Source organism: Anabrus simplex, chromosome 2 (assembly GCF_040414725.1).
Source record: "Anabrus simplex isolate iqAnaSimp1 chromosome 2, ASM4041472v1, whole genome shotgun sequence".
NCBI classification, from domain to species: domain Eukaryota; kingdom Metazoa; phylum Arthropoda; class Insecta; order Orthoptera; family Tettigoniidae; genus Anabrus; species Anabrus simplex.
This window is the reverse complement of record NC_090266.1, coordinates 657,312,684-657,332,537: the sequence shown is the minus strand read 5'-3', so window position 1 is coordinate 657,332,537 and position 19,854 is coordinate 657,312,684. Positions and strand designations below refer to the sequence as shown.

Below are 19,854 nucleotides of genomic sequence, written 5' to 3'. Positions count from 1 at the left end.
TATAAAGCTAGAGATTTTGGTCCATGGAACTAAAAGGTTCCATTGTTGCGATCTCAATCCCACGTGTTTATAAAGTCTTAGATCGCATACTAAATCGTTTAGTTCCTTTTGTATTTGTTATATTGACTGAGGCGAACAGTGAATGCTATGGCTCCGTGCTTTCCTTTCAGCCATTCCAATGATATCGTCTTTTACGTCCCACTAACCATTAAGGCTTTCGGAGACGCAGAGGTGCCGGAATATAGTCCCAGTAAATCTGACACGAGACTGACTGATTCGATAACCTTTGAATACCATCGGACTGAGCCCGTATCGAATCGACCAATTTGGGGCCAGAAAGCCAGCGCCACAACAGTCTGAGCCCGTATTTCAACCGTTCTGTTAAGAGTAGTGATACAGGTTATGCAGTCAACATGAGGAGCGACATTTTTATCTTGGTCACCAGGAGTACAATCTAAATACAGTTTATATGCTCTTCTTAACTAAATCAGAGATTAGCTTTCTTAGTTTTTGGAGTGAATTTCCCGCACTCGTAACGAAAATTGTCTGGGTGTTTTACACACGTTTATCAGTTGCCATTTCTACTAAATTCTAAACACCACAAGTTTTCACCTCTGGCAAGAAACGCAAAAACGCAGATAAACGCAAACTGAGGTGACAAAATTTCACAGTACACAGGTTAGGTTACAGTAACTATAACAATTGCTTCATGCATGTTTCAACAAGTGCTTAGGCGATAAAGCCGCCTCTGGAGAACACTCTGCCATCTAGTGATTATTCTTAGAATTTCTACCACTAAAATGCTTGTTTATATTATATTATGAAGAGTAGCAAACAGAAGAGCAAGGAGACAGGTAAAATATATAGAGTAGCGAAAGACTTACAAATGTTACATCTAAATTATTAAAAACCTTGCGTGCTAGCATATTTTAAGATTGGGTTCTATGCACAAAACTACGTACTGATTAATATATAGCACGTGATATTCAAAATGTGTGACTAGTGATCGAAAGTGAATAGGAGTTCTATATCTTTAACACTGTGATTAGTGTGCTGTGGACAGCCCCATCAATGTGGGGTTAAAATGTATGCGACAGATTGCATATTTATTCGAAGGTTAGGTTGAAAACGCGAAGTAAGATTTTCGTTTATATGCAATCTGGAGGAATATCCTGTAGTTTAGCTATGCCGGAGATGGGGCTGCACTTGAAGCTCATCCGTGGGACTGTGTTGCTATCTGGGACTTGGTTGCAAGAATCAAAGTGGTAGCACGTCGTGGTGAATCTAAATGTGCATTATGCTATACGAAAAAGAAGTTTTAACTTAATCTGTGTGAATTCTTATAAAATAAATCACTCTTTCTGTCCAGCTGCCAACGGCCATAGCCGCGTTGAAACACCGTATCCCGTGAGATCTCCGAAGTTAAGCAACATTTGGATAGGTTGCCACGCGCTGTTGGTAGGGGGTAAGGGAATGGAGGAGGGGAAAGCAACTGGCCACTCTACCGTACGTAAACTCCGGCTCGGGCACACCTCTGTGGAGGTTAGGACCTGCCTTCGGGCAGAGTACACCCTTACCTTACCTTTGTCTGTCCACCTATCAGAGTTTTTAATGACTTCTGAGCTAGCACGTTATTGCTTCTTAATCTGTTCACCCTCCAGGGTCGGGTTTTCCCTCGGACTCCGCGGGGATCCCACCTCTACCGCCTCAAGGGCGGTGCGCTGGAGCTTCAGACTCAGGGTCGGGGGATACAATTGGGGAGGACTACCAGTACCTCTCCCAGGTGGCCTTACCATCTATGCTGAACAGGGGCCTTGCGGGGGGGATGGGAAGATTGGAAGGGATAGACAAAGAAGAGGGAAGGAAGCGGCCGTGGCCTTAAGTTAGGTACCATCCCGGCATTTGCCTGGAGAAGTGGAAAACCACTTTCAGGATGGCTGAGGTGGGAATCGAACATACCCGCACTCAGTTGACCTCCTGAGGCTGACTGGACCCCATTCCAGCCCTCGCACCACTTTTTCAAATTTCGTGGCAGAGTCGGGAATCGAACCAGGGCCTCCGGGGCTGCCAGCTAATCATACTAAATACTACACCACAGAGGCGGACGCAAGTTATTGCTACCAACTATATTATGACTTGCATGCAAGCAATACGTTGACAAACTTGACTGGTCGCCATGGTCGTCATAGTTAGTTCCATCTCTTGATGGTGCCAAACCGTAATTTGCCGCTTCGACTCCAGTAGTGAAGCGCATTTTTACCATCGAAATGCTAGTCGGCAGGGTACTAGACGTAGTGGTACTAGAGTGCATGCCAAGAGCCTGAATTAAATTCCAGGCGGGCTGAGTGGCTCAGACGGTTAAGGCGCTTGCCTTCTAACCCCAACTTGGCAGGTTCGATCCTGGCTCAGTCCGGTGGTATTTGAAGGTGCTCAAATAGACAGCCTCGTGTCGGTAGATTTACTGGCACGTAAAAGAACTCCTGCGGGAATAAATTCCAACACCTCGGCGTCTCCGAAGACCGTAAAAGTAGTTAGTGGGACGTAAAGCAAATATTATTATTATTATTATTATTATTATTATTATTATTATTATTATTATTATTATTATTATTAAATTCCAAACCTCACTGCGGTGCTCATATAGACTGATGCCCGAGTGCACCCAGCTCGGTAATTATCAGCCTTTACGAAGCGTTGGTAAAACTTTACAGTAGTATTATCGTAAAAGTGCACCGTTACTATTGCTCGGTTTCGTTACCGGGGTCTCTTGACGCTTGTTTTTCTCGCTATTGTACCCCTCGGAGTCCGGCTCCATGGCTAAAAGGTTAGCGTACTGGCCTTCGGTCACAGGTGTCCCGTGTTCAATTCTCGGCAGGTCCGGGAATTTTAACTACAATTGGTTAATTTTGCTGGCATGAGGGCTGGGTGTATATGTCGTCGTCTTAATTCATAATCTTCACGAAGCGCAGGTCCCCGACGGGTGTCATATCAAAAGACCCACATCTGGCGAGCTGAACTTGTTCTCGGATTCTCTCGACGCTAAAAGCCATACGTTTCATTTCATACCCCTCGGAAGAAATTCGAAGTATTCACGAGGCAGTGACAATTTCGATAGTCACTTACCCTTAGTTTATCCAGAAGGCAGTGATCGTTTCGACAGTCTCGTTTACATTTCTTGTGGCAATATGAGCTCTGTTATAACATTGTTCTGCTGGGGAGCTGGGATTTTGAATCGTTGTGAGGAGGAGGGATTTACATGGATAACCTCAATCACCCATAAAGATAACCATTAGCTACTTCTCTCTTCTAGAGACTCGCTCGAGATTCGTGAAACATAGTGCTATCGTGAGTCGAACCTGGGTATTTTGCAACTGTATCTCTTGAGTTTCGAATCTCTCCCAGTTAGCACGCGTAGAGAGAAATAAACTTAATGTTCCTAAATACCTGCCCGTTTTCACCTCCGGGAGATACAAGAGTGCAGTCCAGCGCACCCAGTACACCAGGGAACCAGTCTGTTTTGGGAAAGCCTTCCATAACCTCTCTTTGTTCCCCTTCCGTAAGTGGGAGTTTAATGACCTGTGGTGATAACGAGGAAACTACATCAGAAACCTCACGCGACATGCTGTTCTGTCAACATCACAGGCGTCACCGATCACTCCTTGAAATGTTCGTTGCATAGAACCGCAGTGCTATTAGGCGATTTCTAGGAGATATCGGATAGTTTCTCCCAGTAGGGAATTCAAATTGTTCACGAATTATACCCAAAAATAACTCATTGTTTCATTTCGTAACGAAATCTTCTCTGGAATGAAGTATCGGTTAGTTCTTCAAATAAATCCCGCCCCTTGTATAACTCTCCCTTCATTTCTTTCACATTAAGAGACTAGGGATATAACCAGCAGGTGTTAAGCTCCATTTTAGAATCTGTACCACAGAACACAAAACTTCACCACGGTTTCCTTAGATAACCACCCCCTTCGCGGTAGGTAAACATTATACCGCGGTAAAACTTCGGTAAACTCGAAACCGAGCTTGGTACAACAGATATACGACTTTACCCTGGTAAAATATAACGTTTATCGCGGTATTCTCTTCATCGAGCTTCGTGCACTCCGGTATGAGAGTATATGACGCTCATTATAATCCGTCCGTCGAATGGGGACGTTAAGGAGGTTATATTTCTTTGACTTCTTAACAGCTTACTACTAAGTATGTAACTCTAAAGTGAGAAAAATGCTTACCAGTAACTAATCTAACATTCTCTTGGAAAAAATAACTAATTCAATTTGCAACGATAGACTGAATATTTAATAATAAAATTACTCCATCACATGCATATCGCCTACTAGTAATATCCAGGTTACCCAGTTTATTTTACACTAGCAAGATATCCGTGCTTCGCTACGGCTTTAAACTGAAAATAGAAAATTATTATTAAAGATTTTACATTTCGGGGAGTCCACTGTCAGCTGAGCCTGTAAAACGTTTTTGGGGGAATAATTATTTTCTGATCTAACACTCATTTGAACCTCATACGGGAGAATTTGAATTTTTAAAACACTATCGTATTTAAAATCTGTTAAATTTTGATTTCGTGCGTCGAACAGTAATGGAGGATTGAATACTGTTTAAGGAGTTAATGTTTTTAAATTTTTATCAACATCTAGGGTATAGAAGACCAGCCTTCATAAAAAACTGAAATGGTTTCGTAAGAATGGGTATTGTGTTTTTGAGGGTCGACAATCATTTAACCCCCTTAGGGGGGGGATATTTTGAATTATACGATTTTTTACACCTAGGACATAAAATAACACCCTTCTCGTAAAATTGAAACTTTGTATGTCAAACAGTTTTGGTTAGATAAATTTCGTTTATCGAGCTAACCCCATTCAACACTTTTTGGTTGGAACGGTAAAAAATTATTTCCTCTTTCACACCTAGGATTTCTAATTGGAATTTTGTATTGGTTCGTTAAACCGATTCGAAGGAAGATTTGTTTTCGGATCTTAACCCCCATTTAATTCTGATCGGTTAAATTTGTTTCAAACCTCCTGTAATTTAACACCTAGGATATCATATGAAATTTTAACTTCATAATTCAAACGGTTTCATAAAAATGCTAATATTTGTCATCATTCCTCACCCCCTCCAGTCAAAACCACCTTAGGGCTGTGTTGTTTTAAGTCCACTTCTTATTTGCATGCTCATAAAATAATTCAACTCCTTTTACACCCCCTTAAGTAGATTCCACCCACCTCTCCCGCCAAAAAATACGTGTTTGTTTAAAGGAGATTCCAAATACCAATTTTCTCGTCCGTAACATCCTTCGTTTTCGAGATATAAGTATCCTCAAACAAAGAATTCAACTTATTTTTCAATTTATTTCTCTCACCCCCAACCCCCGCCACACACACACTTAATTGGATTTTCCGAAAACAAAAAATACGCGTTTCTTTTTTTTAAAGAGATTCCAAATACAAATTTTCATGTTTGTGTAGTCTTCAGTTTTTGAGAGATACTGTAAATATCCTCATAGAAAGAATCCATCTCCTTTTACAGCAGTTTTATAGTAAATACAGGAAAGAACAAGAAGGAAAATTAAGTTATACGAGAAATATCATGACAGAAGGAAGGAAACGTTACGAAGATGTCTAGGTTCTTGTTGATAAATAATGAATTAAACATTGCTGTAATACGTACAGAAAGGGACCTTTGGGTGAGTGAAAGCTGGGAGTAAGGAATATGGAATAGGATCTTCATTCTGGTACTACGGTATGGGACGTGGAGGGGGGAATAAGGCAACTAAATCTGGAGACCTAAATAGACCATTAGCTGCTTTGTATAGCAGCTTTAGGTCGGCTACTTTCCTCAGAGTAGAAATAGTCTTGAGTTCGTTTCTAAAGCACTTGGATAGTGCTTATGTTGCGACATGCAGGGACCCTGGTTCTGACGATGGCACAGAAGAAAGATTGTACACGGTCAAGGTGGCTGAGATTTTTTTTTTGCTATTTGTTTTACGTCGCACCGACACAGATACGGGTCTGACGACGAAGGCATAGGAAAGGCCTAGGAAGTGGAAGGAAGTGGCCGTGGCCTTAATTAAGGTACAGCCCCCGGCATTTTCCTGGTGTGAAAGTGGGAAACCACGGAAAACCATCTTCAGGGCTGCCGACAGTGGGGCTCGAACCCACTATCTCCCGATTACTGGATACTGGCCGCACTTAAGCGACTGCAGCTATCGAGCTCGGTAGGCTGAGATTTGAAGAAGCAGAAATGGACCAGGCTGGAGAGGATTATTTAACAATAGGTAAGATGCAGGAAACGTAGAATGCTCTCGGGGCATTTAAATCTGATGTCAGAAAACCTGTAGAGTAAACAAAGGAGTGACATAACATGTGCGGTAACCCTGTTTATGTGCGAAACAAACAATTTACTGTCAAAATGCACTAAAGTCTTCTTGATTGTCAACAAGAGCAATCGGTTGGTTCAGTAGGTGATATTCTTGTAGAACAGGGGATTTACGAAGTGTGAACGAAATGGTGGAACACTTGGAGGGATGAGGTTGAAGACGCCATGTAGTACACCAACCTGACATTGAATCAAGTGCATTTTGCAATTGGATTGTGTCTGTAGGAGAATCGATCTGCTTGAAGACTTTACAATCATCTGCAACGAGAAAGATTTCGCATGAATGGTGGGAAACAGTATCGATAAGGTCATCAATAAACACGGCAAAAAGAAGTGGACCTGGGACACTGCCCTGCGGGACACCAGAGAGGGTGGTGGTGGGAGAGAACTGCATCGATCAGGAACCACGCGCTGTAGTCTTTCGCTCAGAAAGCTATTAGAGTTAGGAGTCTCCCATGAACGTTAAACCGTTCAGAAAGTTCGTGTGCAAGAAGCGTGTGATCCACGGTCTCCATTCGCCTTTTCACCCCTTTAGCGACGGAATATTGAAAAATCCTCCCCTAGTGAGCACCTACAATGTAAGATAAATGTATTCTCAAAATTTCATTTCTTTATGTCCAGTAATTTTGGCTCGGCGGTGATGAATCAGTCGGTCAGTCAGCATGTTATTTTATACAGTGGCTCAAAAAAGTATTGGTCTGTCCATAGCCGTGGTACGAACGGAACAGTATAGTATATGGTGCATATAATGGAATTACATGTATGTAGATATGTAGGACAGTCAACTACATCAGTAGGTTGAATATGGAGCCAAGGAGATTCACGCTGTTTACAAAGGGACCAGCAATACAACGGCGTGCGTCATTATGCGCCAAACAAGTATTGGTCTAGTATACAATATCATTGTGACATCGTGCTGTCTACGGCAACTCTGGCTCATTGTGTCTGTGCTGACACGTTGGAAGGTAATAGGCTATTCAGCACCGTTTCAGTGTTCAGCTGGCAATGAGAAGGAAAATGAAAAACAGCCGTGGAAGAAAGGAGGACTGTAGTGCGACTATTTCAAAAAGGTAAATCTTTCAAGGACTTAAGTGAAATAATTGCAAGAGCTGTTATAACTGTTAAAAATATTGTTTACAGGTACAAAAAAACAGACAATAGAAAATAGACCAAGAAGTGGCCGTCCTTCAAAGTTATCAGCACAAGACAAACGGCAAATTGTGCGTAAAGTGGCCCAAAATCCTCAGCTAAGTGCGCCGAAGGTAGCTGCGTTAAACCAAGATGTAGGAGTGCAAATGTCATCAGAAACCATCCAAAATGTGCTACGCGAAGAGGATATGCGGGCAGAACAGCCCGTAGAAAGCCGTGCTTCAGTTAACAGGAAGAAGCGACTTGCGTACGCTAGAGCTCAGAAATGACAGCTATGAGGATTGGAAGAATGTCGTTTTTACCGATGAGAGTAAATTTACCCTCTTCAGGTCAGACAGACGAGTGACTGTGTGGAGGAAGACGCATTCTGAACTTGAAGAGAAGAACCTGACAGCCACTGAAACATGGAGGTGGTTCCCTGATGGTGTGGGGTTGCATGAGTGCGAATGGTGTAGGTGAATAAGCCTTGATTGGAGGGATTATGGATCACAAAGCATACATTAACATCAAGACGCATCTTCCATCAAGTGAACAAAAAATGGGACTCTTAGCAAAGTATACGTTTAAGCAAGATAACGACCCCAAACACACAGCCCTGAACACGAAGCTATGGCTGTTATATAATACACCGCGTTGGATGAAAACTCCGCCACGATCTCCCGACATCAACCCCATCGAGAATTTGTGGCACTATTTGGAGCAAAACTTGAGAAAACGTGCAATATCAAACAAAGCTGACCTGAAAGAAACCTTACTCACCGAATGGAATAACATACCACAGAAAACTACGGAAACCTTGGTACGATCGATGCCAAATAGGTGAGCTGAGATTATAAAGAGGAAAGGACCTACCAAGTACTGAAACCTTCACGAAGGATCAAGTAATTGCGTTATTTTAATTCAGACCAATACTTTTTTGGTGGTAAGTGAAAATGTTTTAAGTTATGGTTTTTAGTCATCTGGATATGGAAGAATTATGTTTCTCTTACAATGTACATGTTACACAAGATGATAAATAATCAAGGATTGTAGTATGTCAATTTTGATCATCATTCCCGTAGATTCATCGTCCTCACACGTAGCATATTTCGACAGTCCAATACTTTTTTGAGCCACTGTATATAAAGAAAACATAATTGGTGGCATTGATTAAGAAAAAGTAATTTTTACTTTAGCCGTAACGCGCTTCCTCTCATTTAGTATGAGAGAAAAAACAAAATTGCCGGTGTATCGTGTAGTAGGAATTACTTGATAAGATACATAAATTGAATCTTACCTTTTGCGTCCGTGTAACATTACCAGTCATATTTTCTACAATTTCCCGTATTTCGTTATATATTCATTTTTAAGTTTCTTAGTATGTGTAGATTTAAGTCCTAACTTAGATGGAACTTCCACATTACAGCCTAATAAGTCTAATATTGGACTTTTGGAATACGGTAGTGTCAAAAGAAACAGCGCTAACCGAAGTAAACACCCGGGAACGGGTATACTACCGAGCTAAATTTAACTAAATTCTCAGTAACCTACTGTAAATCTTCCGCAGTTGAAATCATTTGGTAGTACGCAAGTAAATATTTATCTTCCAGATTGCAAATGCAGCCTACGTATCTGGATGTTAATCTGACGGTCGCAGTACAGGTCCTTAACTGAATAACACTGTATACGGCTCAAAAAATATGAAATAACCTATGAGGCTTAAACTTAATGCATACGGGGTAAAATAATATAGAGCCGACTCGGGCTAGTGCACGTTATCCGCCGCTGCAGAGCGTTAGTTCAGTCAGTAAGAGATTCCTGAATGTAAAAACATGTCAGTCATATTGGCATAAGATCATTTAAATTACTGATTGCAATTTTGTATGAGTTTCTTAGAGAATGTTTTTTGTAGTGCTCCAGTGTTTAGTAGTTTATCTACGAACATCTGACAGTGTTTCATTTAGGTGTTCACGTTGAAAATATAAACCATTTTTGTGATTGCGACTGGCACTAGAGGTAATCTTTAGTTAATATTTTACAATGATTGTTTTTGGTAATACTACATCCCAGTGGCATCGCGTGTTCGCAGTGCGATTTGGGCGGCGGACCACGGCAACATGTGGAATGCTCCCACTTCTTATTCTATACGACTAACCGCATGGCGCGGTTGACAGTCGCACGTGTAACAATCTTGTTTAGGCCCGGTTTCACAGTATACGCTTAAGCCTTGGATCGGGCTTAAGCGGGAGCTTAAACTCTGGACGAGTTTCACAGTGGTGAGTGCAAGTGGTAAGCCGAGCTTATCTGTGACTGGCTTAAGCTGTATGAAACTGATGTTTAAGCTAAGGATTCAGTTCAGATGGTAGAGCGCTGGCCCTGGCAGGTTCGATCCTGTCTCAGTCCTGTGGTGAAGGTGCTCAAATTCATAGTTAATGGGATGTAAAACCAATAACATTAAATAACTTATATTTCTGAATATATTTCGAGGCTCGTGAAATACAGTTTCCGTGTTCCGATATACAGTAAAAGAGACAAAAATGTCGGTCAGTCACTTGCTTTCTTGGCTTACGCTGCGTGAACCATCAACGATAGACCCCAAGTGTAAGTGTACGAATTGTAGAGCATAGAAACCTCTACAAAAAAGTCCACGATGGTATATACCCATTTCCAACCGTTTGCCCTCTAGAAGCCATTTTATGCTATACTCAGCGGTAAAAAATATAACTCCTTAACATTAAATAAATATTTCGATATTATTCTGCAATTCCTCATTGAAATAAATTGTTTGACCTCCTCCAGTATTTTATAAGGATTACAATAACCTTGTCAGGGCATTATTTGCATGAATGGTTCAGAAGTTATGGCCATTTTAGACTGTAGTGGTAATACGTGTCAGCAGGACGGGCGAGTGACAACTTTATTTTTGTTACTATTATTGGAATCACATTTTCCATTCATTTTTCTAAATTGTCTGATAAACGACGTATAACCTACAAGTCAATCAATCATAGGCTACGGATGTAAACAAAGATGAGAATTGAATCATTGCGCATGCGCAAGCATTACCAACTTCGGAGATGTTCAGCTTAGTAAAGCTGCACATGGTCCCCCTACTGTGAAACTCGTAGTGTTTAAGCCAAAGAGTAAGCCTTGCTTAAGCGGCGTGCGTGGCTTACTAAAGCTTCGGCTTAAACTCAAACTGTGAAACCGGGCCTTAATGAACCAAAGGGGCGACACAATATACTCTAACAGCTCCTTTTAACGTACTGACAGAGGAGCAACTTAGGCCTATACATCGGAATTTTTATAATCTGTCTGTTCAGTGTGAACCTTAAGGCCATGGCCACTTCCTTCCCACTCCTAGACCTTTCTGTTGACATCGTTGCCGTTAGGCCTATCTGTGTCGGTGCGACGTAAAGCCCCTAGCAGTGAGAGAGTAAATTGCTGTATTTGATTTTTTTAGTTTAACCGGCCATTTCGTTATCCAACCAAAGGTCTGGTCTCGAGCAGGCCGTTTAAATGGTCGTGCACTGAACATAAAACTGCGTGCGTGTGTGTGTGTGTGTTTATAACTGGGGAACCGTCCGACTCGTGGGCTGAATGGTCAGCGATGAGGCCTTCGGTTCAGAGGGCCCGGGTTCGATTCCCGGCCGGGTCGGGGATTTTAATCGCCTCTGAATAATTCTTCTGGCTCTGGGACTGGGTGTTTGTGTTTGTCCCAACACTTTCCTCTTCATATTCACACTACACTACAAAGCACCACAGAAGCACGCAATAGTGATTACATCCCTCCATATAGGGTTGGCGTCAGGAAGGGCATCCGGCCGAAAAACAGGGCCAAATCCACATGTTCGACACAGTTCGCACCCGCAACCACACAGGTGGGGGAAAAGCGGTAGAGAAAGATGATTTCTGTAAAAGTAAATAAATTTGGACTTAAATGAAGTATTCCAAAATGACATTTCTCGTAATATACTAGGAATGTTGTTCATCCTGGAAATTAGTTTTCAGGAAGGCACCAATGATCTAAATATTTTAGACCATTTCTGGAACATTCAATTATTGTAGGAAAAATTTATGGGAAAATTCCTGGTATATTTTATGCTATTGAGATATGAAAAGATAGCTTCAGAAATGGCTTGTCACGACACAGTGCAGGCACTGAAGTTAGTAGTATTTAACTAAATCTCAGATTGTGTATCCCCTCCATAACTCACCAACTTGACATATACAAACAATGTGACAAAGTTTTCAAGTTGCAGCATTAATTCACGCACACTATTCCTACGCCGCTCAGAGATCCTAGATATTTAAGTCAGAGTTTAATATTAGTTATTAATGTTTTTACGTGATCACATGTCGACAAAAAAGAAAATCCCGAATTAAAAGCAGTAAAATCAGTATGAAATAAGCAAATATGTTTGAAACTCTTAGCTCTCATGAGCTTAAAACAGGAATTTGTTTTATGAAGGCTTGAAATTGGTAAGTAACTTTTGTTACGAATATACGTTAACATGCGAGTAAATTATATTTTATTCCTAGAGAAGCCATTTTCATTACATAAATGTAGCTTCTACTTAGGATAACCTATCTGTTATTTTTCAATTAATTTTCTGCGTTCGGAGTACTAAGACGACTGAATTTTCAGGGATGAATAATAAATGAAAAAATCCTACAGTAACCCTCGATTTGTTTTCAAGGGTGCATTAGACATGCTCATAATCTAAATTATCTTAAGCTAATTTATTAGTTTTTCAACCCAGATTCCTTAAAGATGTGTAAATAGTACGGATAACTTGTTATGTAGGCGGTGAATTTACTTTTCATCCTAGAAATTTTAATTTACTATTAAGTACTGCACGTTACCATTACTGCGACTGTAAAATAAATGAGCATAAACCCTGGGTACCATACGTTTGCTGTAATGTGTGCGGCAAATCTCCGTAGCTGGTTGAGGACATCGCAAGAGTTAGCTTGTAATATGTCAATGAAGATCCACTTTATCTCCTCTTTATCTTCTTTCCAAGCAGTTGTGACACTTCGAGTGACGAGCGTGGAGAGAATCTCTATCAAGACTTTTTCAGCCATTGAAAGAAGGTACCAGGGCAATTGAACTCGTCTATGCTTGCTGACTATCGTAGGAATGCGATGAAAGATGACTCAGAAATCGACTACACAAGAAAATCAAAGAAACAAACGCTCCAGTGAACAGATAAATGGAGAAGAGCGCATGGGGTTGAGATACATACATACATACATACATACATACATACATACATACATACATACATACATACATCTTAAAAGCAAATAAAAATGTATTGTCATTAATGTTCCTTGTCCCATATTTACTTGAAATGGACCATTTTAGTTAAGGAAACATATAAATTTTTGTTGTTGACCCGTGTAATTTGTATACCAAAAATTTAATTTTTTTTAAAAGTTCTCTTCAGCATTTCTAAGGATAAAATTATGATCTTGTACGTCAGTAATAAACTACCATGAATCCTTAAATATAGTATTTTCCTACCCTGCAGGCTTCACTAACAATACAGTATGATGGGGCACCAAAATGGGCTGTGACCAGGGCGTCAAGCACCCTGAATGTGGACCTGCTGCAGACAGACTTCAATTTCTCTGTCCTAGGATATGCTAAATTGGTAGCAGCTCGAAGTGTTAAGCAGCATGTACAAAGTTGGTTACAAGGAGATGGATATTTTAATGTACTTCCTAGTTTGCTGTTCTGGCCCGTTACATATATAATCTAAACCTAAATTGAAAAAACTTTTCATAACCGATTGTATTAATTTTGAACTCTCTATTTTCAGGAGAACTTCCAAGGAAGATATACAATATACCATATCAAGGACGTAAAAACAATTTCTATAAAGGATGCAAGGTAAATATTAAAGTTAACTACTCATTGCATGATCAGAAGTATAATTATTTTTGTTGTTGTTGAACAGTGCAACTTATGAATGAAATTTCTCTGAGAAATTCGGGCCAAATTTATTATTATTATTATTATTATTATTATTATTATTATTATTATTATTATTTAGATCCTACATAGCCTCTCGAAATTACCGAAGTTATCTAACTAAAACCCTTAGAAAAGATCGTCGTTGTGCCTAGAAAACCTGTTATTTAATTTTATTTTAGCTTAGAACGCTGAACAGAAAGGTTCTGTCATCTAAGGTTCAGTATTACATGACCTATATCAACGAATTATCGTTCTGAGTGATACATGTGCTGCGGGTTAGCATTTCCCCCTTCAACATTTTCACATAAATGTATTTCGAGGCACAACGACGATATTTTGGCTTTCAACATCATAATCTGAGAATACTAAATGTGTTCCGTCTGCATTCTGATGAGATCCCGAGTTTGCTTTTGCTTCTCAAGTCCTTGTGTTATTTTTAAGCCCAAGGTGATGTGAAAAATTGGATTATGAAGCAGTTTTAAAATCAACGGTGGTGTACTAGTTTATTCTAGACATAAATCTAACCGTGGTCACATTCTGCCACTTTTAAGTGACCGTTCGTTTTCTCTTCTACTTTTATCTCGATTTCTAAGGCCTATAAATAGCCTTCTCCAGAGAGAAGTGTGATGCTATAATAATGTCATATTTGAACTCCGGCTCCTTGGCGGAATGGTCAGCGCATTAGCCTTCGGTTCAGAGGGTTTCAGGTTAGATTCCTGGACGGGTCGAGTATTTTAACTGCGTATAGTTAATTTCTCTTGTTCGGGGACTGGGTGTTTGTGTTCGCCTCGATACACATCCAAACACAACACACCACACTACAGATTAGGAGCGTAGCCAGCGGTGGTGGTGGTGGGGGGGGGGGTACTGGGACTTAGAACCCCCAACCCCACCTTCCCATGGAATGTCTGCAAAATAACATAAACAAGAACGGACAATAAGCCAGCGAATGTTGGCTAATTGGGTTGGCTCTTTTGAACATGCAACCAATCTATTTTCTTGAAACTGTTTTCTAAGAAACTTCGGAAGTTGGATTTTAAATTGTAATCTGAACATACCATTCATAGTAAAACTGTTCAATTTGATCATATTGTTCGTGTGTATTTTAATGCAAGATTTTGTAGTGTAACGGTACTACAGTCTGAATATAAACATAATTCACTTGTCAGTGTCCTTATGATACTTATGCAAGCATGCACCACACACTCACAACCACCTTTATTATGTTCTATCATTTTGTAACTATACCCCCTGCCCCTGCGGTCGATCCTGGCTACGCTACTGCTACAGACCTCGTACGAAACACGGAATAAGTGGATACATCCCTCCGCAAGGGGCTGGCGTCGTAAAACCGAGCGGAATATTCTGCCTGACAAATGTTAAGCACCCAGGAGTCGTTGAAAGTGAATGCTGAATGACTATGTGCCTTTATTGAACTGATTACAGTATGGAATGGACGAGACAAGGCCGTTGACAGTTAAAAGTGGAATCTTGGCGCCAGATCAGTAGGGTCTCGCCTCCTCCCCCTTTCTGGCCGCAATCCATGCCCTTACGCGGTTCGGAATGGTGTCCAATAGCCACTGGATCCTCTCCTGAGGCAAATTCGTCCACAGTTGTTGCATCTGTCCTTCCAGATCCCGCAGGTTTGTACTGGGAGAGTCCCCTTCCAATGTAATCTCACACGTGTTCAATGATGGGGAGGTCCGGGGAACTTGCTGGCCACGGAAGGAACTCAACGTGCTCTAGGCAGTCCATAGACACGCGCGCTGTGTATGAACGTGCGTTATCTTGTTGGAACACTGTCCTAGGGTGCTGTGCCGTAAGGCGTAGGACGTGCGGACGCAGAATGTCTGTGACGTACCGTTGTGCCGTCAAGTGTTCCGAAGCACTAATAGGTGACCTGAACGCATAACCTATGACTCCCCACACCCTGATGCCAGGGATTACGCATGTCTCTTTCCACAATTTGGGCAGGATCTGTCCCCGACGCCGCCGAACCCGCTCACGATGTCCATCGGAGGTTATGGAGAAGCGAGACTCGTCACTGTAAAGGATGCGACGCCAATCGATCTCTATGCTTCCCGGGCAAGGCACCACTCCAAACGCAGGCATTGGTGTTCTGGTGTCAATGGCAACCGATACATGGCGCGGTAGGACTCAAGTACGGCGGATACGAGTCGTCGAAACACTGTGCGGGAACTCGCAGGATGTTGAGTCTCCCGTACATGTTCGTGGATGGCGGGTGCCGAAGTTATGGGATCCCGCAATGCTTGGCGCATCATACGACGGTCCTCTCTCGGGGTGGTGTATCTTAGTCGAGCCAAACCTGCACGGCGTGGTTAGGTGCCCTCATCTACCCACGGAGTCCAACATCTGGCCACTGTGACAACTAAATGGACCACATGCCTGGCAATTGTACGATACGATTAATCAGCCGCATGCAGTCCCACAATGCGGCCTCTGTCAAATGCCGTCAGTTGGATAGGCTGTCTAACACGTCTGCGAGGCATCGCGGGCGCTTCATACTGTACGTAGTCCTCTCTGAATGTCTTGCTTAACTCTCTGGCTCACAGTGGTTGACGGGGAACAACTTACAGTTAATGCCATAAATATTCGTGCACCTGTGCTGACAAACGATGTGTAGCAATGAGTCAGCTGCTACGCGATACGCTTTGCGGCTAGAGTAATAGATCTGATGGTATTACAAAACAATACATATCTTTATTTTTATACATCTAAGATTTGAAGAAATGTGTATACATTCTCTAGTATTAGACATGTCAAAAACACAAACAGGTATCGTGTCATACGTATTCGTACAGACATGAAAGCATACCTTAAACAGGGTTGTAAGTGCAGTTCCTGTACGGTGGAAGCTCGTCCTACAATCAGTTGTTCAGTCAGAGGTCGGCTACAGCTGTTTGTATGTGCAATTGAAAAGTGGTGTCGGTATGAGTCGTAAGGTAAAATGTACCAATCAAGCGGAACGCAAGCTTGTTATTAGACTCCACAATCAGTGTAAATCTTTACGGGAGATCTCAGTGCTTGTCGGGAGACACCGAACGACAGCGCAGTCTGTAATGGATCGGTATTGCGCTACTAAACCTGTGAAAAATGTGCCAGGAAGTGGACGTCCAGAAAAGCTGCCTGCCAGACAAAAAGTAGTGGGTCTGGTTAAGAAAGATCCTAAATTAAGTGCTCCTAAGATAGTGGCAGAACTATCCAGTCAAGGTATTGCAGTATCTGAAAGCACAATACGCCATGCTTTTAAACGTGAAGGGTAAAATAGTAGAGTTGTTGACGAGAAGTTTTGTTTCTGAAGCGAATCGGAAGAGAACCGCCTTGCTTTCGCAAAACAATACGTCGACGCACCACCCGAGTTTTGGAATAAAGTTATTTTCTCCGATGAAAGTAAATTTAATTAATTTTGGCGAAATGGACAACAAATTGTATGGCCGAAAAAGAATGCTGAGCTAGCGCCCAAAAACCTGTGTCCCACAGTGAAACACGGAGGTGGAAATATACTGGTTGGGCGATGCAAGAGTGCTGTCGGAGTAGGGAAGCTTCATAGTATAGACGGTATAATTGATCACAAAATGAGTGTTGACGTTTTGAAAATAAATCTGGCTGCCAATACCGAACAAATGAACCTCCGAAATAACCTTTTTTCAAAAAGACAATGATCCTAAGCATACCACCCATAATACAAGACTGTAGCTGTTGTATAATGTTCCAAAACACCTTCATTCCCCTCCTCAATCTCTGGATATTAATCCAAGTGAGAATTTTGGATACCAGGCTACGGAAAAGGCAAATTACGAGCAAGGATGCCATGGTAACGGCTTTGCAGGAAGAAAGGGCCTCTATTTCCAATGAGGTAGCGAAAAAACTCGTCGAATCAATGTCGCGGCGTCTTAAAGCTGTCATTAAAGCGAAGCGAAACCCAACGATGTACTGAAAACCTGACTTCTTACTGCTACACACCGTTCGTCAGCAGAGGTGTACGAATACTCACAGCGGTATCTGTACCAACAACAGGACGGTGCCATCACAAATGCACTCTTGTGGGTGTTCTACACATTACAGATCCTTGTAAATCTAATAATTTACTCATAAATCAATGTAATCCATGTATCTCGAAATGGGATAATATTGGACCACTTATTCTAGGTGCTCAACGTTTTTTTTTTTTTTTTTTTTTTGTCAAGCAGTGTATATACATGAATTGCTTTTCCCATGTAACTGTGAAAAAGGCTAAGTAGATGAAAATAAAGATAATTTAGTCATTAGAATCATGAATTTTGAAATCGTGTGCAGGACTTACGACCTTAAGGTATGGGAAGTTCTTATATTCTTACAGTGCTTAATTCATATGTTACAGAGAAGTTTCATTAATTACGACGTTCCGGAATGTTTCCGAACACAAATTTCAGGGTATTAAGATGTCCAGCACTTTCACTCGGAGCTCTCGTCCTCTTACTAAGGACAGTAGTAATAATTCGAAACTAAAATTATACTACTTCGCAAGTATTGGGGTCAGCACTTGTTATGAATCGGGCCCAGATTAACAGCCGGATATCCTTGCTGACGCTAACCCTATGTGGAGGGATGTTTTCCCTATAACGTGTTTCTGTGTGGGTCAGCAGTGTAGTGTGAACCTACAGCAGAGATCAAACCTCTTGACGTTTTGCGTGAAAGTACAAGCACGACCTTGCCATGTTACAGAGCAGAGCTGCGTATTAAGACGAACACTATTATGCAGTCGCAAATCCATGGGGGTTAACCGTAAACAGTTAAAATTCTCGTTCGGGCCGGGAATCGAACTCGATGCACTATTAACCGTAGACCATTCAGCTAAGGGGCCGGACAAAAAAAGCAAATTACATTGATATATAGATCAAAGATGCTGCGAGCGAAAATAGTTTGAACGGAACTCACGAGAGGTAATGTCAATACTTAGCTCAGTTTTTGGCAAGGTAAGGGAGAACTTTTATTTTGGTTCATGTTAATCATAGGGGTTAGGCGGGGCTGTAATCTTTCACCTTGTTAGTTTATTTTTTTTCCTAGCATAATTATATGGATCATTTACTATAAGGTATAGAATGGCGGGGACGGGTTCATCTGATCAAAATACAGAAAGACTTTTCGACTATGTTGACGACTTAGTCGTAATTACACTGTACTATAAACCTGCAGTCTAATAACTTGGACCTCGAAAATAGGTGCAACAAGTACGCTATGGAAATTAAGTCTCATCGACTAAAGAGAAGTCGGTAGCGAAGAAATGCAAGAGAAATGAATGCACAAATGGAACAGGTGGATCAGTTATAGTACTTACGATGGATGTGTGTTCAAAATATTGTAGTATATTAGGTTTAATTCAATCAAGGTAGAGCAAAACTAATGCAGTGAGCTTTTAGTTCAGTTCTCAGACGAAGCTCGTTTTTCAGACACTTCCCTGAGGGTGAGTGCAAGCTGGGTGGACTCGGGTTAACTTATTCAAAAGTTGGAAGTAAGACATGAAAGTACCAAGAATGATTGCTTGTACAGAGAGGTGGGAACAGTGGCAGGAAGCTCCTGGGAATTATAAGATTAAGGTTAAGTTTGTAATGAACTCGATAGATGAAGCTGTTCGGCTTCAGTAGTTTGGTCATGAGAGTCGAATTAGAGAAAGTTAGGTTACCCAGGAGAATCATGGATACGGGCAGGGGCGTGGAGGGGAGATAGATAATGTAAACCAAGACGATGGTGAGACAATAGGTGAAGGACTAAACGAGGCCACAGAGCTAGTTGCGAATGGTGTTATGAAGGCACTCGGTTAATTCACAGATGCTTATTGACTAAACGCTGAAAAGCATAATAGCCTTGCCTCTCCGAGAAATATAAAAGGTATAATGGCCGATAATGAAGAAGTGTGTGTACTAATGAAGAGAAAAGAAAGTAATGTACTTTAAAGAATTTTAAAACGTTCAGATCTATAAATATCTTTAAATAATATTAGTGCTTTTCTTCAGAGAGTATTGTATTTTACATGGTTTATGGCTTATGTCTAACATAACATTTAATTCCTAGAGGATCGTACGCACTCTGAAGGTCGTGAGATTGTCACTACTAGATTTAGCGCTTTTTTTTTAAACTTGGAAATCCTTCATTTTGTGGCCAACAAGGTCTTCTATTTCTACTGTTCGAAGGCTAGAAGAAGATTGTACTTAATTTTCTTTGCCTCATCAATGTACTGCATGGTTGCGTGCAAAGACGAGCGAACCGAATTATATTACAACAAAAGTTGTGTTCTCACTCTAAGGAAGTGACAAAATAACTGGCTGAACTGCTGA

General features: G+C 41.3%; 1 protein-coding gene across 1 annotated transcript in view; it reads left to right on the top strand.

Moving 5' to 3' along the window:
* The window catches only part of LOC136864327 (polyamine-transporting ATPase 13A3), an 869,746-nt gene that overhangs the window by 402,550 nt on the left and 447,342 nt on the right, over positions 1-19,854 (top strand). The window contains exon 5 of the mRNA XM_067141161.2: positions 13,365-13,435. Coding sequence (XP_066997262.2) covers positions 13,365-13,435 — 71 coding nt within the window. The remainder of the gene's footprint in view (positions 1-13,364; positions 13,436-19,854) is intronic.